The sequence below is a fragment of the Trachemys scripta genome, chromosome 2 (assembly GCF_013100865.1).
Source record: "Trachemys scripta elegans isolate TJP31775 chromosome 2, CAS_Tse_1.0, whole genome shotgun sequence".
NCBI lineage: Eukaryota > Metazoa > Chordata > Testudines > Emydidae > Trachemys > Trachemys scripta.
This window is the reverse complement of record NC_048299.1, coordinates 76,938,422-76,961,365: the sequence shown is the minus strand read 5'-3', so window position 1 is coordinate 76,961,365 and position 22,944 is coordinate 76,938,422. Positions and strand designations below refer to the sequence as shown.

The 22,944-nt window shown below is 39.9% G+C and overlaps 1 protein-coding gene and 1 pseudogene across 4 annotated transcripts in view; one reads left to right on the top strand and one right to left on the bottom strand.

The window, feature by feature from the left end:
* DNAJC13 (DnaJ heat shock protein family (Hsp40) member C13) overlaps positions 1-22,944 on the bottom strand; it is a 95,786-nt gene that overhangs the window by 20,308 nt on the left and 52,534 nt on the right. For all 4 annotated transcript variants that reach the window (XR_004644487.1, XM_034760926.1, XM_034760924.1 and 1 more), the window contains 14 exons: positions 22,654-22,808; positions 21,723-21,768; positions 17,625-17,779; positions 16,549-16,750; positions 13,717-13,832; positions 11,383-11,461; positions 10,502-10,637; positions 8,044-8,228; positions 7,143-7,217; positions 6,821-6,940; positions 4,057-4,236; positions 2,509-2,676; positions 725-838; positions 223-339 (listed from right to left, as the gene is read on the bottom strand). Coding sequence is in view for 3 of the 4 variants with exons in the window: in XM_034760926.1 (XP_034616817.1) it covers positions 223-339; positions 725-838; positions 2,509-2,676; positions 4,057-4,236; positions 6,821-6,940; positions 7,143-7,217; positions 8,044-8,228; positions 10,502-10,637; positions 11,383-11,461; positions 13,717-13,832; positions 16,549-16,750; positions 17,625-17,779; positions 21,723-21,768; positions 22,654-22,808 (1,848 nt within the window). In the remaining variant the exon portion in view is untranslated. The remainder of the gene's footprint in view (positions 1-222; positions 340-724; positions 839-2,508; positions 2,677-4,056; positions 4,237-6,820; positions 6,941-7,142; positions 7,218-8,043; positions 8,229-10,501; positions 10,638-11,382; positions 11,462-13,716; positions 13,833-16,548; positions 16,751-17,624; positions 17,780-21,722; positions 21,769-22,653; positions 22,809-22,944) is intronic.
* Positions 18,775-18,984, top strand: LOC117874007 (annotated as a pseudogene).

Below are 22,944 nucleotides of genomic sequence, written 5' to 3'. Positions count from 1 at the left end.
ATGCTTAAGATCATAGTCTACACTAGAATGTTGAGATACCCTGAGAAGTTAACAGGAGCTACAGATGCCCCAACTTTAGAGGCATATTTCTAATACAACTGCTGAAGCTTTTGTGTAAGAGTTTCCTGGGCAGTGTTAACTCTTGATACCCTTCACAAAGTAAGTACCATTTGAAAGACCAGCTTGAGGTTTCTCCATAAATAGCAAAATTAACAATCTCACCTCTAGCTGAAAAGTAGGGACTTCATTGTAAACTCTAACAAAAATCTCTCCCACAATAAGTTCTTTTGCATGGTCACTGAAGACAAATTCAGATCCAAAGCTTTTGTCACAATCACCCTTTAAGAAAAAAAAATTATGCTCTGTTAAATATATTTACAAAATGACCTACCATATACAGAAAAACATTTTATAGCGGTATGGAAAAGAGTTAACTGCTGAGACTCCAATATTTCCAATGGAAACACAAACAAGGCAAAAGCAACAGCGCAAGACTTCATACAAATGTGTTTTAAGTTTGTAAAATAAAGCAGTGAGAGCAAAAGTATCTGAGAAGTTGGCCAATGTAACGTTTCCCTCAGTGGCTGGATAATTAAAACTGCATGAGCAGATTTTTCCTGAGCTTTAAAAAGCTTCCTATAATGTGAGCATACCAGATTATTTAAGGCAACCTAGAGAAAGGCCTCTATCAATTTTTTTTGTTTGTTTTTAAGAAGTGCCTCACTCTTTTTATCATGCTTTCTTGTTCAGATTCCAGGAATTCAAGAAGTTCAGCTCTTGTCCCATTGTTCCAGATCAAGTAGGGGCTCTCTGTGTTGCTGTTGAGCATCTTCAGAATCTAGGAGACAGCATAAAGAGTTTAGGCAAATAAGTGGGTTTAACAATTCTATACAAAAAAAGCAAATTCAGAGTTTTAACACTGTTTCAAGAAGAGAGATCATATTGGGGAGGGGGGAGGGTAGAGGGAGAGGAGGGGAGGACTATGGCCTTTGTGAAGATCTGGTTCAGATTATGTGGCCCATTAGCTAGATCTTGGATTTCAGGAGTAGGCTTAAGGCCAAATTTTTCAGATATGATTTTTTTTTGGCTGGTTTTGCATGCATAGTTTTTCCATTTCTTCTTTCTACTCCACACATGCCAGAAACTAAACAGCAGCAGCTCCCCCATGCAGCCACAATTGGAAGCAAGACACCTTCATAGCCTATGCTGTAGCTCCTTCCCTTGGACCTGTGTTTGGGCTTCAGTATTACTCCCTAGCCTGCAAAGGCTTCCTTTCCCTTCCATACTGCTGTCTGAAGTCAGCCTCCTCCCCTCCCCTTCTTCATCCCTATGTTCTCCTCTTCATGCTCTTTTCCAACCCTGTCCACACACACACACACACTTCAGGAGATGACCCCGACAACCTCATAATTGTACTTTACACTGCCCACCGTCCTCTGCCTGTTCCAGCTCCAAATAAGCTTACCTTGAACCACCACCTTTACTTCCTTGTACTCCCTGAAACCCAGCTGAGGACTCAGCCACTGTCCTCTCCTTTGTTCTCCCCACTCTCCCAATCATCAGAGCAAAGGCATTGAACAGTAAATGGTATGAGGGGCTAAATGGAGAGAGTCTTTCCTTACTTCCTTTGTGGAGCATTTCATCTGGTTCTTCTCCCTTTCTTCCTCCAAATGGTTAGATGGTCTCCACCATACACATACTGCAAGGCCTGGTTTGCCATCTTCCTCATCTCAGCTCCCCACCCGCACATAAGTGACATCCATTTCAGAACACTTGAGTCCTCTCACTTAAATGTGACTTCCAAGAATCCACCTGCATCTTTGGTATTACTCCACACTCATATTGGTCACTTTTTTTTTTTTTTTTTTTAAATAAAACATTGTTTGCTTTGTCACTTACCTCTAACTACAAACTCATCTCCTGTTTCTTCCCAGGCTCCCACCACACACCCCATAATTTACTCTGATAATTTTATTTATTTCCACCTTCTCTGCTGCTTTTATCCTTCTGTACACTGTTGCTCCCTTCTTTTAAACACTATAGTCTTTAAATTCTACCCTTGCATTGGCTTTTGTTTCCCAATACTATGCTGTCTACCCCAAACCTTGGCATCTGCAACCCCTGAATTCACTTTCTGTTCCTATCTCTGTGCTGCAAAGTGCTGTACCTGTCATACATTTTGGGTTAAGGGTGTTCACCTGCATCGTTGGGTCAATTCAAGACTTCAAATTTTTTTAAAACTTAATAAAAATTGACTAGATAGCCACTGTTACCTAGGTACTGTTCTAAAAACATTCATAAAAAAAATCAGTAGAGTTCTAAAGATCAGAAGTTTTCAAGTCATTTCACTGGGAAATGGTTATCAAATTGCACTTCATTTCTCAGCAGTCAGGCTGCTCTGGTTTATTTGTTACTGTGGCTAACAAGTAAAGTTTTAATAAACAAAAATCATTTCTTGTACATTTGTTTTACACAACGTCACTTTGGTTGCCTTAGACATTCTAGTACCTCAATAGGAGCAGCCACAGCAAGTTTCCTTGCAACATATGGTGTCAGCATTCCAGCCAAGCTTTTCCTGATTGTTGGATTTTCAGGTGTAACTTGTTCTTCACACAAATACCCTCCAAGACGACTCAAAGCAAGAAGACTGAGTTTGGCGAGACTATTGGCTACCTCCTGTAAATGAAAAAATACATACATTTTAAAAAGATCAATCCTATTATTGAACTTGAACAGAAACCTGAAGCTGGCTAAAGAGAAATATCAACTACCACCTTTTTTAAAAAAAAACCTCTTGAAAATAAGTTGTCCAATTTTTTTTTTTTAATGCCTTGCATGATCATAAGCAAATTCAGTTCCCTTTAGTTTACTTCTGGTTTATGCGCCAACCTTGACAGACAGAAATATGCATACATCTGGGCACAGCACTACGTGTTGCAGAACAGCAAGAGATACTAACAGTTTTTGACATGTTACACCAATATAGTTTGTCTGCATCTACCTGTGTAAAGCCCATGAAGAAAACTAGATGAATTTGGGGCTTTAAACTGACATGAAAATTTCTTAATTCATAATTTAAGGGGATATTTGACCAAAGAATGGCCATTTCTAGAACAAAGACATTTTTATCAGATATGTAAACCTTTGTATAATGATTCAACAGTGCACTAAAAGATGGTATTTTTTTGCATCCTGGCAAGGCTCCTCATTGAGCTGATCCCAACCCACAGGTTTTACAACCAGTTGAAGTTCTACAATTCTGCTATGAAGGAGTCTGTTATGGTGCTAATATTAATTTTATTAGATTATATTATTATATTATTTTTTAGATAAAAAGTAGTGTTTCTGACAACTAACAAGCTACTTCTTCAGTTCTGGACTATCTGCATCTAGTATTTTCCTGCTTATTTTTCTACTGGGAAAATCTGTACTATATGTGGATAATAATGTTTATGGCCTATTGGGATCACATCATTTTATCTATTCCCATAAAAAAATTAATGCCATCAATAATATATTTATTTATTGTAATATACGTTACAGGGATGTTGTAATTATCCCAAAACCAAGCACTGTAAGCTAGAAAATTCAGAGTTAACATGGTTATGCTTAAGAAATTTTAACATAAAATATGGAAGTGCACATTTAGGGCACCCAAACCATATTCACTCTGCCCCATACAATTATCATATTGTTACAGTTAAAGCATTTTAGCATTTATGGTTCCAGATTAGATGGAAGTAATTTTTAACTCAGTCATGTAATTTGGGGAAAATGTTGTATTTTTCATACCTAACAGAGTTTGAATCTGTGCTATACAAGCTAAAAACTGAACCTCAACTGGCACTTCCATAATGAGTCTCAACTGGCACTTCCATAATCTATTCCCAACAAATTAAATTACAAGAGAAACTTGTATGTACAGTCAACAGAAACAAATTCACTTAACAAGTTTAAGCATTATTACTCAGGAAATTATTACTCCCAAGAGATGGTAACCAACATCCATCTTAAAGTCTGAAATAGAGTCAATTATAGGTTGCTCATAAATATTACCTGCTGATTAGAATCTTCACTCTTCTGAATGCCACTCTCTTCTAGTGTATAATCATAGTTAAAGAGGTAACCGAGTAAATACCACAAAATTCCAGCTTGAAACAAATGTGTTTGTAGCCAGTAATCGACAGCAAATGAACTGACACATTCCACTCCCAAGGAAGCCACTCGTGGAATGTTCTGAGGAATGAAGGAGAACTGGTATTCAGTATTTTTGGTGACTGAGGAAAATTTTAACCTAAAGGAAAAAGTTAAATAGCATACCAGCAAATTCATCAACAGGAACAATGTTTAAGATTTTGACTCTCTTAGCTAAATATAATGGGTGAGATACTAAGGATCTGAATAAACTGATGAAATTTGAAGTCTACAGGGGAAGGAAAAAAAGGCTTACGGTGTTCACAACTTCAGCATAAGCATCTACATAAAGCTTCAGGGGACATATGGATAGAGCTGGTTGAAAATTTTCCAACAGAACAGTTTTCTGTCAGAAAATCCTGATTTAATAGAAGCCAGGCAGTTGGGCTGTCTGCCTGCTCAGTTAGGTCAGCCAGCTCCCAAGATCCTCTGCAGCCTTCCTGCCCAGCTGCTGGGGAGCAGTGCCTCTCCAGAGCCCAGTCTCCTGTGCAGCTGGCCAGCAGCTGGAGTGACTGGTGTTAAGCTGTCCTTGTGTGGTAATTAGGGAGGCAAGGAGCCAGTCAGGCATCTGGAAATTAGGGTTCTTCCAAAAATCTGTTCTGTGGAAAAATTTTGCATTTCTGACTTTGTTCCACTTCAGAACAAACATTTTGAAGTTTTCAGCAGAATGGATATTCTGGTTACCTCTCAGCTCCACATGTGTCCTTCAAATAATTGAGTTTTGGTTAACCAGGGTTTTGATAAAGTTTTCACTGTATTCAGAAGCAAAAAGACACAACAGGGTCAGACTTTTTGCATTTAATATCCTGCTTTCCCTCACGCAGTCAGGGGTAGCTCCAGGCACCAGCGCAGCAAGCGCGTGCCTGGGGCGGCAAGTTGCGGGGGGCGGCCTGCCGGTTGCTGTAAGGGCGGCAGTCAGGTGGCCTTCGGCGGCGTGCCTGTGGGAGATCCGTCGGTCTCGCGGTTTTGGCGGCAATTCGGCGGTGGGTACGCCGAAGCCGCGGGACCGGCAGATCACCCGCAAAAACGCCGCCGAATCCACTGGACCGGCAGACCGCCCGCAGGCATGCCACCGAAGGCCGCCTGATTGCCGTGCTTGGGGCAGCAAAAAACAGAGCCGCCCCTGCACGTAGTGCAATCAAGATGGACTTCTTCTGCTACAAGTTGCTTTAATAGGTTCCAGTCTGCAATTCTTCCACTCTGCTCAGCATGGACACATTTGTTGATTTGTATTACATTTTGAACGGAAAAAAAAAAACCCCACTTATTTTATACTTCCTTTTAGAAATCAAATTTTGAAGAGCTCATCTAAAATAGTTCTTTAAAAAGAATAGTTATATACATTTACTTCTACAGTGATGTTCTGTAGGAGCCGTCTAATAGTTGACTAGCTCAAGCACTTCACATGAAGTTGTTAATTGATAGACTGCACTAAGTATTGCAAAGATCTGTTTATTGGAAAGTAAAATCTTTAAGTTCTATGTGTTTTGGAAGAGCTTTCAAATGGATGTCACTCAAAATACTTTTACTACATTCTCAGCTGATTACCTTACTTTGAATATTGAAAAGAAACGTAGAAGTAACCTCAAGTAATTATACCAGCTTTGGATTTCATAGGCCAGTTTTTGAAGGTTTACCATTGAGTTCTCTTTTTAGGTTTTAAGTCCGAGCTTTAGATTTTGTTCCTTATATCAGACGTGCCACTTTCTTCCTAGTGCAGCAATGCTATTTTAAATCACCAGCTAAAGGAATTTAGACTTGAGATTTTTTTTCTACTTATAGAAGACAAAGTAAAATTAAATATTAGAGTAAAAATAAAGACAGTTAGTCTGCCTAGGTAATTGAATAAGTAGTTACTGGTGAAATTCTCCTTTGTTACATAACTTTAAATTCAGAGTAATACCATTAAAACCCATGGAGTTACTGGTTTTTAGAGTTGTGAAACAGAACAGAATTTGGCCCACGTGTGGAATGTAAGCCAGGATGGTGGCCCACTACTCCCTTCTCACCAATTTGAGAAATATTCTGACAGGTAGCATTTTCATCTACTGTAATTGGTAGATAGGGAAGTACAAGAACAGTAGAACCAAAGACTAGGATTTAAATTTAAGTGGAAATACTTGGAGTCAGAATGTACGGATTTGTCTCCACACAAGTTGCACTTGTTTTCAAACCAATCTGATTAAACTAATGCAAAACCCGCTGCAGATGATCTGATCTGTTTAAACCAAACTTGTCTGGGTATAGCTTGCATCTTGTAATTTACAGACAGAATTTAAAAGGTGAAAAAAGCAATATAAGCTAGATATAATAAAAAACTTATAGGTGCAAGCTAAATGTATATAAGAATCTACACAGGGAATTTGCACCATTTAATTAAGCCTGTTTAAAAAAATTACACCTTTAATTAAATCAGTGCAAGTTTGTGTGTGGACCAAGCCTCTTATTTGTGTCAGAGAGACTGCAAGTATCTGTACTATTGGGAAATTAACAAAACAGTTTTTATAAAACTTATTTTGAGAATTAGTCTCATATAGTGGCTCATTTTTTGTACTGTATTTACAACAACACTTAAATATAAAACAAGAAACTACAACAGCTTAGGTAGTAAGCCAGGAGATCTTACCTTGCCATAATACAGCACTCTACAGAGATCCTTGATGATATTAGGCATTTCAGTGATCTTTTCTCTGCACTCCTCAAACTGAGCTGCCACACTGTAACACTTGCTTATATGCCCGCATACCTACAAACAGAAACACTTTCCTAAGCCACACAATTAACGTAATGTACTGCATATCCCTTGAACAGGAGACTGACATGCAAATTTAAAAAAAAACAAAACAAAACTTTGTATTAGCTGCACAAAGCCTCCTAAGAAAATGGTATACAAAAGGTATGGCCCAACATACTGTTAAGTACTGTTTTACAATTTCTGTATTACTTACCTGTACAGACATGTCATCTGGTTTACTGGAGCGAGTCAAGACTGCCACACAACGATTAAATGCTTCTTGCAACACCTTTAGGGATTAAAAAGCTGTAAGGGTTAGAATTCATCATAAGCCTAAAGAAAGTATCTTTCTGCAAAAAGTGTAGCTTTACAAGCTTTGTTTCAATAAAGCCTGCACAGGTCTGTAAATCTATTAACTCCTGTTATGGTTTAACAGCTGTCCTGTGCAGCAAAACGATTCTGCTTTCGCTGTTTGGGCTTCATAAGGACATTTTACATCCATAAAGGGAGATTTACGCTACTTCACATGAATTGTCCATCATGTAAAGATGATCTCCCTTGAAATATCTAGCCATTTCACACTGCCATCATAGCTTAAGAGAGTTTTTAGAAGATTCTTAATACAAGCACTTATAATTATAGTGGTGTCCTCTTCTCCCAGATGTGCTATTGAGGAGTATTCATTTGGAATAACCAAACGATGCCCAAACAGTTTGCTCTCACCCTTTAGAGCAAGTCACTATTTATTTTTATGGGTTTTGGTTTTTTTGCACAAAACAAGCACAACACAGAAGCCCACTATAGACAGTGCCATTCCATGCAACAGCCACTAGAACTTGTTCTGGAAGACAAGTGTTATGTAAATCAATTCAAAGCCACTTTGTGGAGGGATGAATTAGTTTGCTCCATAAGGAGATCCCTACTGCCCTCCATCCCTCCCATTTCAGAAGAAACAATGAAAATGTTTCTTGCAGGAAGGAAGTGGGCATATGTGCAGATAACACTACAACATCAATTGTCTTCTGCCCCCCTCCCCAGTTGATTATCCAAGAAGTAGTAACCATCAACAAACAAGCTGTGGAAACAGACGTGCTTATGAGTTTCTTTGGGCTTACCTCTATTCCATTCTCTCGCCGCAGTTCTTCTGCATTAAGTGCTGAACAATTGACTGTGTGGAAAGCCAGCTCTGCAGCAGCAGGCAACAAAGGAGATTCCTTGGAAAACAGAAGATCATCTGAAGTTTCTAGGGTAATGGTCTTAATCAGCATGGGATAGCCTGCATATTTGTAAGGTTTCAAATCTGAAGGATAAACAGAAATTGAAATGTAGCAAATCTGATACACATTTAGACACTGCTAGTTAGTGGCTGAGGATTTTATCTTGATCTGCTTCAGATTACTAAATTACTCTTTCACAAAATGTTTTCTCCTCCTTCAGAGCCAAGCTATGCGTGAACACAAGGTTGGCTCATCTGACAAGTAGGATTATTTCTGTAGCCCTTGAGATTTTTCTAGTAATGCACAAACCAGTCTGCTGTCTTTCACAGCATGTGTCTAGCCTACTTCAAGAAATTAAGTGAAAAACAAACTGTTAATGTTATCGAGTCAGTTTTAGTAAGGGAACACTAAATTGGGAAGGTTGGGAAGTTCTTTATATTTAATGTTACAGAATGACTGCTGAAACTTGAGTCCATCACCTTCTCACATAAGGCATCAAACCCTCTGAATGAGTTTCAGATGGGCTTAAGTGCAATTCTAAACAAAACTTAATTTGCTATAGAACATGACAATCTATATGTTAATGTAGTATTTGGCTTAATACATCTAATTGAATATTATGGGTGACCTTTTCCACACAAGTCAAGAGATACAGCTGTAGTACCCTAAGCAACATGCCATATTGCATACAAAGTATTTTATACGTTACCATACATGGTAATGCAATGGGTTCCCAGGATCGTTAGTCAATAGTTATTAGACCACATTAGTCATCTCTCCTCCCTGCTAGAGACTGCAGAGGAGGAGGGTGGCGTTGGAGCTGGTACATGCAGAGTCTACCCGTCCTGGGGACTATGCAACAGCAGTGGGGAGCCCTGACCAGAAGGATGCAGTCAGTTTTCAGCTCCCTTTGGACTATTTGAGTAAAGAGGAAAACAGGACAGAGAATCTTAGTACATTTAAGAATGAGAAAGTCACACCGCACATGTGCAGCAAGCACTACTTTTATGTTTAGAACTATTTAAGGGACAGTTTGTAAGTACTAAAAAGTTTTCTTTGAGAACTCAACTTTCAGTCTTGCCAGAGAAGAAGAGATGTTTGAGTGCAAGAGTCAGACATTTAACTGATGAAAAAAGTCTCTTTTCTTCATTAGTGATTTTCAAAAACAGGCAAACATGTAACAAATTGTATTGCTAAATGTTCACCTTCAGCCTTGTTGCCATCTCCTGCTATTTCAAAGCACCTGAAAATGTTAATTGAATAAAATGACCTTTCAGTCACAATTACAATACTACCAATTATTATTTGACTAGAGAGTTTCCAGCACAGTGAAAGTGAGTCTTGGTCCACCACTGACAAGATATGACACAGAAGTTACTATATTTCCTGTTATCAGATTTTTACTAAATATCTGGGTATCTTTACTGGGTATCAACAAGAAAGCATGATAGTTAGGGCCCTACCAAATTCATGGTCCATTATGGTCAATTTTACAGCCATAGGATTTGAAAATTGGTAAATTTCATGTTTTCAGATGTTAAAATCTGAAATTTCACCATGTTGTAACCGTGGGGGTCCCAACAAAAGGGACTTGTGGGTGGGGGTTGCAAACCTGTTGTAGGGGGGGTCATGGGATTGCCACCCTCACTTCTGTGCTGCCTTCAGAGCTGGACAGAGTGGGGAAGAGGGGGTGTGGAGCTATCTGCAGCTGGGAGAGAGAGACCCAAGAGCAGCCCTGCAGGGACAGAGCAAGTCCTATCCTGCCCCAGCTCTGCCCAGATTAGCAGCTAGGAGCTGCCTTTTCTGGGGCACGCTTAAGAAGAAGGGAAGATTGGACCCATGTCCACAAGCCTCCTCCAGCTGCAGGAATCTCTGGGGCTGTTGTGCAGTCCAAGAGCACCCTGCAGCAAGGGGAGGCACCCGAAGGTGGATTTGGTCTCCCCCCCCCCCACCTGAGCAACTGTGCAGAGGATGGACAAGTCCTGTCCCTCCCCAGCCCAGTCGGAACTAGGAGCCCTCTTTGCTGGGGCATTCCTAGGAACAAGGGGACATCGGATTTCATGGAAAAAGGCTTATTTCATGGTCCTATTTCGTGGTTTGTGTCATGTTTTTCACGGCCATGAAATTGGTAGGGCCCTAATGATAGTGTAGAGAGGAAGATGAAACTAGATAAAAAGCCCTTCTATTTAACTTTTACTATGTTAAATATGAAGCTTCCACATTTCATGAATTTTTTGTATTTTCACTATTTCATGAAAAGAAATTTCAAAATGAATGCATTAATAACTCAACGCAGCTTCAAAAAGCTGCTCTGAAAAATACATTGGAAGTGATATTTCTGAGTCAGCATGCCCACCTTCTTTGTGTCTGTTGAAGAGGATGCTTTGAGTTTTCAGAATCAAGATGATATTCTCTGGATCTGGGCCATCCACCACTTTGGCAGATTTTGTGCATAAGAACTCATATGCTTTGTTCACTTTTTCAAACATGTCCTGCAGATAACAATATGGACAACGTCAAGCTGTTACCTAACAAAAGCTGATTATTTAATCAAGTCTCAAAACTCACTTGCAGCTTCAACCTATTTTCCCTATTTTGATTTTGAATTGGTAAATGACGACATTACCTATATTATACCATTGCAAATGAAATTTCAAGGGAGTGTCACATCGGAGAAAACTCTGAAAAATAGTAACGGTGTATGCTGCTATAGTAATATTTTTCTGGTTCACAAATCAGTTTTTTTCTATTAAGTCTTTCAGCGAAGGTGTAATCCTGCACTTAGTCTTACCAATGAAAAACCGGTTGATATTACAAATTTAGCATTATGGCTTCACCGTAGAATCAAGTGAGTGGAAAAGTGGGCTGTAAGAGTGCAGTTTTTTCAGACAGATAGGTCTGGTAGTTATTGTAAAGAAAGTTACACATTATCTTTATTTTGTATTTAAATGCCTCATCCTTTAAAAACCCACAAGATTATATGCAGTGCATGTCATTTCCTGGCATGATGGAATGAGATTATTTGTTATTCAGAGTCCCTCTGAAGAAAGTAAGTGTGTAGTATTCCAATTAAAATGCTATGAACCTCTAGAGTTTGTGCAAGTGTATTCTGGAAGAAAGTGACTTGCTCTGAAAACTCTACCAATGTAAATATTCATTAAAAATCAGACAAACCCATTAAACCATAATCTCAAAAAAGTCACAGTGTAAACTAAAATCATATAGTACAATACATACCCTCCCTTCTGGGTTCTTATCAGGGTGGTATTTTTGTGCCAACCTGAAGTAGGCTTTTCTGACCTTGCTCTCATCATGCCTATCAGATGCAGATAGAGAATTTCATGTTATATATAGAACTCGTCAATAAAATAATAAATTCTCATACCAAAAGTGAATAAGAACAAATTTACATTTTCGAAACTACCAACCTCTAGAAATCAAGAATCATGAGTCAGACCCTCCCCCCAAATCTTTAGATTTTTTAAAAAGGTATCACATTTTAGTCTATGTTTGACTTTTTTAACTCATCTACAAAGTGTGATCATTTCAGGTTGAAAAGTCAACCTCTAATGCACATCTCTCCCTCGCTGTTCAGGAGACTTGCCCTTACACCCCAAGAGGTGGAAACTGCCATCCACTTCCTGTTACTGTCTGAATTCTCCCCACCTAATTCCCCACCCCCCAGCCAAATTTTCCTTCTGTGCAAGGGCTATAAAAGAGCTAGAAAATTAACAGTGAGCATCCAAGAAATATCAGACTCTCTTTGTACCAAGTTTTCCAATTTTTTTCACCACCATTTTTTGTAAACTGCAAAGATTGTTCCACGTGAGAATGTTTTTACAGCCACCACCTTACTAGCTGCAGGAAAAACCCTAACCCAAGTAGAACCTTCTATAACCAAGTTCAGTAATTATGTTCATAATCCTTAAATAATTTAATTCTCACATTCAAAGCATTTAAAAAATTAGATCACTTTGAATAATTTTGATCAACCACATAACTATAAAATAATTACAATTTAGTCGAAAATCTCACCACAATTGTTCAAATAGCTAAAATAATTTTATTTTAATTATCCTGCTCTTCTGCTGTCCTAGGACTCAGGCCACAGAACTTCCATGACCACCTCCTCCCTGACTCCCACTGCCCCAGGACTCCCTCTCTGCTACTACAGATATAGAGTCAGACATGAAGGCATGGTTCAGTGGCAAGGGCAGGTCTATGTCCTCAGCTCCAAGACTCTTGCAGAGCTCTGCCCACGTGTACAGCTCTGAGAGGGGGGGAGTCAAAAACGGAGGAGCTTCGTGTCTTCATAAGAGCTCCTCCCAAAGACACAGAAGTCCTGTGAATCTCAATTAGTTCTGATTGCTATGAATAAGATTACAAAACAGTTATTACTGCACTGTTCACTTAAAAGTATTCTCCAATGACTGAATTTGGGGTGGCAAAATAGCCACAGCCTGGCAACAAGGCTATCTACATCAAACTACCAACTCCACTTAGTTGTGAGCACCATTTCATTGCAAGATTACTGTGCCTTCCCTGTAGTCTGTCTCCACCCTGGACTGAAAATTTCCAAATGGCATTGACAGATGCTGAATAAAACAAATCAAGGCTCATTATCCTAGTGGGTCTCCTATTCAAATATAAGTACTTATGGACTATGAGCTAGCTACCACCCACAGAAGCCAGTCCTTCCAGGTGAGCTGGTAACCTTGCAAGCCATCACTGACAGTCTGAGGCTGATTAGGAGGGTCACAAGAACGCAATAGTGGGCAGGAGGAAAGAAAAGAGAGGAGGGTCTTGGGACCCTGGAAGGACTGACCAAAGCCCAAAGAGCTTTCAGAGCAGTGAGGAAACAAAAGGAGGGATTTTGCTTGCAGATATTTATTTTTGCATGGATCTGTAAATCTTACGATTTCTCTTGGAGTAAAGGATGTGCGTTTAGAAAGCTTTGCAGGTTGTATATACTTGCTTAGTCATGTAGTCCCAAAAGAGGGAAATAATAAACCAGCAGGTCCACAGCTTTGATAGAACTCAAATGTGCAACAGCTACTGTGAAGCTTGTGGGAGCTGGCGCTAACTTCAGGGTCTATGCAATAGGACTGCAGGGTCCCCACTGGCAACAGGAATGTCAGACATGGAGGCTGTATCGGGAGTGTATGCCTACACGCTCAGAGAGAAAGTTAAACTCTGCCCAGCCCAGAAAGCAAAGAGCACGTGGGACCCAAAGTTTGGATCCAGTACAGCAGCTTGGCATGAGCACAAGACTGAAACAGATATTTTTTTCCAAATTAATGGAAGCACCACTTTTTAGATACAGAGATTAGCCTAATATCAAATCAAAGAGTTTTGGATTTTTTCAGCATTTATTCCTTGCTGAATAAAGGTTGCTTCCGTCATTAGTATAATTTAAAAGCCTGAAATACAATGCCATCTGATAGTTAGTTTTCAGAGGTCTCCAGCTTTGGGTACCATACGCTGAGTTCAAAATTTCAATTTATCTGGAGTAACTTATGATATAAAACAACGTAGCAGTTACAGATCAGCTTTAGTTTTACGGCAACTTACTGTCCTTGTCCTTTTGGAAGGTTAAGAACTTCATAAGCATCATCTGTTGACATTGTAGGTGGCTTCTTTTCTACCTCCTTCTTCCAAGCCTCCAGAGTATCTTTTAACAATTTAACCTGAAATTAATTAAAATCCATTAAGGATATTATGGCCAGTGTCAAACATACTTGTCAGCACTTGATACTGAAGCAGTACTATCAAGGAATTCAGATATCGTGACGCTCTTGGTTATGGGGCTAACTATTTTAATCTAATCTTTCCACCAACAATCACTGGAAATTTGTATATTAATTGATTTGAACGCAGGCAATGTTGCCTGTTTGAGTTGCTCGCAAATAAAGCTGTTTTCCAATTTGTGGCTAAATGCTAATATATATATATATATATATATATATATATATATAGTTAGCTACACTTAATGGAGAGATGACTTTTTTTTTTAATGTTAGCATGTAACATCACTTAGATACTCCTATTTTAAATGCTTTCTAAGGTAGTTTTTATCCTTAACTGAGGCACCCTGGGATTCTGATTTTGCTCCACGCTACTGTCTTCCGTTCTTAAAAATGTGTTACATTTAAATTTGGAGTGGACAGAGCTCTAGAAAGTGTACTGTACTTGAAAAATCTGGTAGGTCTTCATTTTTGTTTGGGGAATTCCATTTAGATATTTTGTACATGAGTAAGTTAAGGTTAGCTTCAGAGTTCTAGCACTAAAGTGATATTTTTAGATTAATGCTAGTAATCAAATACTAGGAATCAGCTACCAGATATATTAGACTGAACTCTGCCAAGTAGCTTTGTTGCAACTTTTAAGTTAAAATTATGAAAACATTTACATATTGTAAGTTTCAATGAGTAATTTAAGACAACCAAACATTCCTCTGCATATGAGGAATAAGTGACTATACAAGATCCTTAGTTTCATTGTCCAAGTGAGGTGAACTGCAAAGACTAAGAGAATATCATATCTATACTGCACTGTAGCCTTAACCCCACTACCATTCACAAATGAAAAAACTTCTGACCTGGCTTTTTAGAGGCACTTTAAGCACAGGCCAATTTACCTGGCTGTATGGGATGGGCTACAACTCAGGCTCTGTTCTAAGTCAGGCTGGGACTGGTCTACTTTGTATTGAGGGCACAGGGGAAAATAAATCATTCAAGTCAGCTGTCCTCCAGTGCCCATCCCACAATTCCCCGAAAGGATAAATAAGTTCTCTCCCAATTTACTGGGTAAGTCTTACAGGATCTCAGCACAAAGAACCATGGGCTACGTTTCCAGGCACATGCATGAGGGCAGAAATGGTAATGCAGATTTGGCTTTGCAGTGGGAATGCTCTCATCCTTGCTAGGCTAACTGAGGTGCCAATGACCTGGGTTAACTGTCAATATTGAAATAGCCATCTATGCAGTCTAAGTCTATGTTTCTTGTTAAGCTTTAGCAGTTTAAGCATTAAAAGAAGAGTTACTAAAAGAGTTTGTCAGGTTACTTATCTGGCTTAGTCTCTAAGCCCAGGGTTAGTAAAACTCAGTTAGCCTACCCTGGGTTTGTTAACCTGGGGCTGAGTGTCTACACCCATTTGTAACCACAGGTTAGGAACTGTTGAACCCTGTGACCCATCCTGGGGTTCCAGTGTCTACACTGTTTTATGTGGGCAGACTAAGTCCAACCTCCCATATCCTAGACTTTCTAGCATCCTCCCAACATTTGGCTGCTCTAGTCCTTTGTTTGTAGTGTACTGTGGGAAAACTTGACTGTCCACTAGACTCGACTGCCCAGAGGACAAAGATACCTGGCCTGTGGGATCATGGAATATTTCTGGTGGAGTCCCAGAGCACGAACCCAGTGGGTCTAGCTCTACAAACTGCAAAGCGATATGGCTTAAACCTGGGTCCTGACTTGAATCAGGCTCAGATCCTCCACCCCCTGGGACTGAGCCCTGATTAGAAAGGTTTATGTGTAGATGGAAGGGGTATGGGCCTTGAGCCTAAATTCAAACTCCAGACTCACACTGCAGTGTAGACATCCCAAGAGTTGCTGAAACAAAGGGAAGTATGAGCAATCATATCTGATTGTTACAGCAGCAGAATATCAAGTATCAGGGGGTAGCCGTGTTAGTCTGTATCTACAAAAACAACAAGGAGTCTGGTGGCACCTTAAAGACTAACAGATTTATTTGGGCATAAGCTTTCGTGAGTAAAAACCTCACTTCTGCGTCCGAAGAAGTGAGGTTTTTACTCACAAAAGCTTATGCCCAAATAAATCTGTTAGTCTTTAAGGTGCCACCAGACTCCTAGCAGCAGAATAGTTTTTTCATGCCATCAAGAATTCAGAGGACAATTCAATTATATTCCAGTTTACCCAATACTGATTTTTGGTTCATCATGCAGAAGTTGTTACAGGTGGTCCACAGCTTTGATAGAACTCAATGTGCAACAGCTACTGTGAGGCTTGTGGGAGCTGGTGCTAACTTCAGGATTTATGCAATAGGACTGCAGGGTCCCCACTGGCAACAGGAATGTCAGACATGGAGACTGTATCGGGAGTGTATGCCTACACGCTCAGAGAGAAAGTTAAATTCTGCCCAGCCCAGAAAGCAAAGAGCACGTGGGACCCAAAGTTTAGATCCAGTACAGCAGCTTGGCATGAGCTCAAGACTTGCAGATGTAAACCAAAAAGTATAGTGAGGTTTATGGAGGAAACAAGGTTTGAAGCCAGCTATTAAGACAATTTATCACTCCTGTTTTTTTGGATTTTAGAAATGTTTGAGTTTTGTTAGGTTTGTGCATATGCTATGGATATACAAGCGTAGAAAGATTTCTGACTTACAGGATCTTTAATTGGCCAATCTGGAAATAGGAGCGTATCACACAGATGTTTGAGGTAATAAATATTACAGAACAGCTCATTCTCCAGTTGTGGATAGTTGATAACTGGTATGGGGCAGTACTGATAGAGTGCTCTTGTATTACTTTGAAGACGAGGGGTGAAGTCAGCAAGGTGAGCAGCAATCTTCTCGATCATAAGGCGCCTGTGAATTGCAAACATCAAGAATTATACAAATACAAGATTTTGGTCAGGTACTTTTTATAAGTACACCAATCAGCATTTTTGACAAGTGTTTAATATCCCATAATTAGCCATATTTTCTTGAACAGATTAAAAGTCTTATGAAATTTGGGATACTACAGTGCTATAATCTCATATGACTGGTTTTAATTTTAGGACACCGAAACAAAAACATTAAGCAGTAATACAGAAGCTGTTTACACAGTTCTGCCTACTTATTCGCCTATTTGAGAGCAGTCTCAAATTTGTTTCAACACTGAAGATTTAGATTTATATAAAAAAGGTATATAATTAGAAAGATTTTCCATGCTTTATATGGGAAATACCTCTCAAGTTGCTAGGGTATGATATCCAGACAGGAATTATATAATTTGCAACACCATGTAGTTTACAGAGGAAACTGTGAAGAATGGTCACACTCTAGAGACAGATAACATTTGTTGACACTAACTGAGCATGAAGTAGGCAGGCATGAAGCAAACTGTTGGAGAATTTAAAGTGAAATGGCATAAACTGTTCTATGACAACTGATATTTGTACTATGGGCTTCTTTTGAAGAGAGACTTTGTTGTGCCATGTTGTTTCCTGGCTTTATGATGTGAACAGAGGGCTAAAGAAAGACTTAATTGGGACAACTAAATCCATTTCACTGGAGAGAGTTTCTACAGGCAACTGCTACTATAGCTAAGTGAAGTGAACCACTGAGCCCTCTTTGCGCAAGATGTAAAATATACTATACCAACTAATCCTGGTCAAATCACATGGTATGCACTTAATACAAGTTTAATCAAAAGACTGGAACCTCTATTTAATGGGAAATAGATACAAATAGTTACCTCATTTCATTGCTCCAAATTGCTTCTGGAGTGTCAAATTCCCCAAGAAAAATTTCAGAAAATTTTTCTGGCTCATAGTTTTCTAAATAACACACCATTGCTTCAGGAAGGATGTGTCCTAGTATACTTCTTTGAACTATATCTTGCCCTTTTGTCTAAAAAGGAAGAATTTCACAGGTATTGAGGTATTTGCAAGTTAAGTTGTAGTTTGATCACACTCATTGCATGATTAACACACTGGGATACGGCTTTCCTATTTTACAGTGGAATTCAATGAAATGGATTAAGATCTTAAATGTTTTTGTATAAATTTTCTTTACATAGCTTTGAATATGCAAAAATTTGCTAGTCATTAACAGCTACTTAAATTTAAGGAGGCTGATTTTTTAAAGGATGCTGACCATGAGTCATCTTCTCATCACTTGTAAAGGAGTGAAACAGCTAAGTAACCAACTGTGACTTACAGTATATAACCCAGAACAGTCATAGCACTTTAAAAAGTATACCAGTTTTACACCCAGGGCAGTGAAGCCCATCATCCTTAGAGATATAAAAGCCGTGGACTATAAGAGACACTAATCTTAAGGTCATTGTAGTTATGTCCAACAGCAGTATGTTTCAGCTCATCAATTGAAAGCTTTCATAAGACACTGAAGTTTGCTGCAGAATATTGATTTTGCAGCCAACGGCAAGACTAGAACAAGTAGCAAGTATCTCTCCAGAACTCAAATTCGTCACTAGGTCTTCTAACTGTGTGAGCCAAAAATCCTATCTAAAATTCTTAAAAGCTATCCAGACAGATTTAATTACATCATTTACTGATCAAATTGTTTGCTACATCACTGATCTAGTTTAAGGTTAAAGATTTTAACAAGCAATGATATTGTAAATCCTTTTTGATATCATGAATTTAAAAAAAGATCTGGTGTGAGCTAGCACCCCTTGACTAAAGTACATCAGTACATGGAAAGTTATGCTGGTTTACAGAACAAGTTCTTGGATTCTGCTTACTATAAGAATGCTAATAGGAAGTATGTTTAATTCAGAGGCACAGTACTACAGGCAGACAGACACACATACTATAGTAGCAATAGAAGTTCAGCTCTAAAATTTTAATTTTGTAAAAATTATTCAATTTTTATATGGTTTAAAATTTGCGCAGTGGCAGTATCATAGCCAATGAGGTTAATCTGAGGTGTGATTATTGCTCGTTGAAAACTTTCAGACAAAAAAAAAAAAAAAATGTATTGCAGGCCTTCTGTATCAAAAAAAGGAAAAAACGATCCTTGGGAAACCACCACCAGACTAACATGATAAGCAATTTCTGGATACTATCTCCTCCCTTGGTTCAGCTTTGTAGATTTAACGCTCTGACATACGTAGAGTGGGTGAATTAAGATGCACTTTCTACAAGGGCAATTTATCCTCTTTAAAAAGGTGACTGAGTATTAACACCCACAAGCACTACTTCCCACAGTTTATTAAGCTGCAACCAAGTTTCCATTAAAAAACCTATTTGGCTGTCTCCCTACTAAAATTCACAAAATTAAAATTCATCTAAAAATTGTAATGTTAAATTCTACTTTGGCCAGGAACCTTCCTGCAAAGTTTAAAAGGAGTTGGACAAGGAGGTCCTAATATAGAACAACCTAAAACTAATGGTTAGAGTTCCAAGTTCTTCATTTTTGCCACTTCACACCAAAAAACAAAGAGAAATAGACTTAGTTCACTGGATTCCTTTAGCTTGATCATTTACTAGGCATTGTGTTCCTCCAAGTGGAATAGCTGTGTGTGCACACAACTGATATCAGAGATTTATGGTCCACAAACTATAAAGAGTTTAAAGGATCATTGTACTGGCCAAGCCAGAAGGTGCTATAAATTCATCTTAGCTTGAAGCTGCTTCCACTTGAGTTACGAAGAGTAAACAGAGCTCTTTTGAAATGCCAATTGCAGTCATCCTAGCTGCAAGTTCGGAAGATAGAGGCCACACAAGCTGTAAAAATTCATATGATTTTACTCCTGAACAAGATGTTGGATGGGGAAGGTAATGGAATCCACCAGATTGTGTCTCTCTCTGCCACTGAATATAGGGAATGTGCTTCCCCCTATTATTTCCATGGGGTTCTAGTGAAGGTTTTTCTTTAAACACATTACAAGCCAATGTCCAATTTTGAAGCTTCCTAGGACAAAAAATTCAGTCTCAGAAAACAGACTTCTCTAGTCATCTTAAAGTGTTCACTCACCTCACTTTAAGACCCAAGTTAGATCTTTTGCTGCATGCCTAGATGCACACACGAGACATGCAAATAGGCAGTGTCTAGTGAAATCCCACTGTTAACAAATGGGAATGTTGCCTCGAGATCTGCTGGAGAGGTGGTAAGCAGTGAGATCTAGGTGTCTCAAAGGGTCTAATTGTAAGAGGAACGAGTAGTTGCTTGGATTGGTACTCCAAGGGCTATTTGTAGCACTACTAAAATAAACTTTGTCACATCTTAGTTGCAAATGCTTGGTTTGAATTTAGGAAAGAAGAGTATGTTTAATGCACTGACTAGGCCGGATTGAACAAGCAGCAGGAAAAGCTACTTGGCTGTGCAAATGGCATTTCTTCATGGTCTTCTCTAGAAGACAGAGAAAGAGCACATATTACAAACAGGATGCTTTCTAAAGGAGATTCAAAGCAGACTTGACTGACAGAAGTCAAGAATACAGGAGTCTATGCCCTGTATTTGGTAATGAATTACTGCCATAGGCATGTGCACACCCTAATGCCCAGGCACACCCTAATGCCCATGGGCTAGATCCAGCCCGCGGGATTTGCCCCCTGTGGTGCCGCAGGCCCCGCGCCACTCTCAGAAGCGGCCGGCACAGCACCACGTCCCTGGGGCCCCGATGGGGTGGGGTGGGGGGCAGAGGGCTCCGTGCCTTGCTCCAGGCACCGCCCCCCGCAGCTCCCATTGGCTGGGAATGGGGAACCGCGGCCAATGGGAGCTTCGGGGGAGGTACCTGGAATGTGGCAAGGGCAGCACGCGGAGCCCTGTGTCCCACCCCGGGGGCCATGCAGGGACGTGGTGAGCAGCGCAGCGTGGCGCGGGACCAGGGCAGGCAGGCAGGCAGCATGCCGCTGCAGGTAAGCAGCACCGGACCAGAGCCCGAACCCCTCCTGCACCCCGCCCCCCAACTCCCTGCCCTGAGCCCCCTGCCTGCACCCTGTACCCCTCCTGCATCCCAACTCCCTGTCCTAAGCCCCCGCCACACCCCTCCTGCATCCCAACTCCCCATCCTGAGCTCCCTGTTGCACCTCAACTCCCTGCCCTAACCCCCCGGCCTGCACCTCACACCCCAATCCCGAGCTCCCTCCTGCACCCCACCCCCCCAACTCCTTGCCATGAGCCCCCTGCCGCACTCCACATCCCTCCCGCACTCCAACCCCCTGCCCTGAGCCCCCTGCCTGCACCCTGCACCCCAACCCTGTCTTGAGCCCCCTGCTGCACCCTGCACCCCCAGTCACTCCAACTCCCTGCCCACACCTTGCACCCCTCCTGCATCCCAACTCCCTGCCCTGAGCCCCCTCCTGCATTCCAATCCCCTGCCCTGAGCCCCCTCCTGCACTCCGCACCCTTCCGCTGCCCCAATCCTTTGCTCTGAGCCCCTTCCTGCACACTGCACCCCCTCCCACATCCCCACTCCCTCCCACACCTCAACCTTTATGATGTTCACCTTTTAAAAAAATAAATAAATAAAATTCCCTGGGTGCACACCCTAATGAAATGTGCTGTGCACGCCTATGGTTACTGCCAATGCACGACGGTCACAAGCAACACAGCCAAGAGAATTAGGTAGTTGTCTGTTCAAGCTGAGTTTGTTTTTTGGTGTTTTTTTTAAAAAGAGGACTTTAAACATGAATGCAAGGAGGGAAAAGAAAAGTGTTTAACAAAATAGAAAGTGAGAGAGTGTCTCTTTATGATGAGGATGTAAGCACAAGGTAGAAAGATTGAAAACTGAAGGAGTATACTACAGAAAACATTTACTATAGAATTCACTAGTTAACTTAGGAGAGCAAAAATAAATGTTTTTATACTAGTAATTTTTACTTACCTCTTCAGACTTGAAAGCTTGTTTTGTATGAGTGTACTTCAAAAACCTAGGAGAAAAGGAATGTTTTTCAGTTCAGTGGTATTCTCAATGCGGCTCTGCAGAAAAGAGCAGTATAGATGCTAATTCAAAAATACATTTGCTTTTTCATTTTAGTCCTATCTTCACATCAAATTTATAGCTTAACCCTAGATTTTTTGCCTCCTCATAAGCTTTATGGAAAGCTTTGAATTCTTTACTATTTAGATATCAAGATATCAGTGACACATATTTACAACAGAGAACTTACTTCTGATATTCTGTTGTATACATTTGAATTCTTAATGTATGGGGAGAAGAATTCATTACATGCAGCAAAATTGCTTTAAAACTCAAATTCATGAGCTTAATAGAAAGCCATTTACATACGCTTGAAGATACAAGTCTGATAAACGTGAATGTTTACATTAAGTGTTTTAGGCATTGATCCTGCAAGGAGTTTTATGGACCATTATATCAATCACATTGTTGGGCCCCAACTATTATAAAAATAAAAGCTCAAATAGTACACATCAAAAGCCTACAATATTTCTTCTAATTCGGGTATTATGTACTCATGTACTTGCTCTCATGGCTTTAAGTCAATGGAAGCCTTGACCAGATGTATGATTTTAGCTGTACAGCTGGGCACGCTATAGGCACACACTCCCCCAAACACTACTTCAGTTCAACAAAACTGTAAATGTATACACATTACCAAAGTGGACATGTGAAGTTTTGTATAGCTTAATCACTTGTACAGAATCAAACAAGAAGGCACTATAAAAAAACCTTGCTGTTCACTGCTTAATAGAAGTAACAGGTTCCCCTATCTAGTTAGGAGTATTAATATGCAGAGGCAGTTCCAAGCATAAATACCTAAAATTGTTATTTTTACCTTTCCTCTTGTCCTTACCTTGCAACAGGAAGTACATTGGAACCTGTGTACATCATGATAAAGAAGAATACTCCGCTTAGATAAAAACGAGATAATTGTGGGTTATCTTGCATGATGTGGAACAGCAATATGGCAACTTTCTCAACAAGGATAGGGTCAAACGTCAACAGCAGCTGAAAAGACGACAAACAGCGTTTATATGGAGCATCTACAAATTTTAGATGAACAGTAGCCATAAAACAAACTAACTTTAACCAGCTAATCAAAATTGAATGATTAAAACCAAAAAAATGTTAGTGCAATATACCA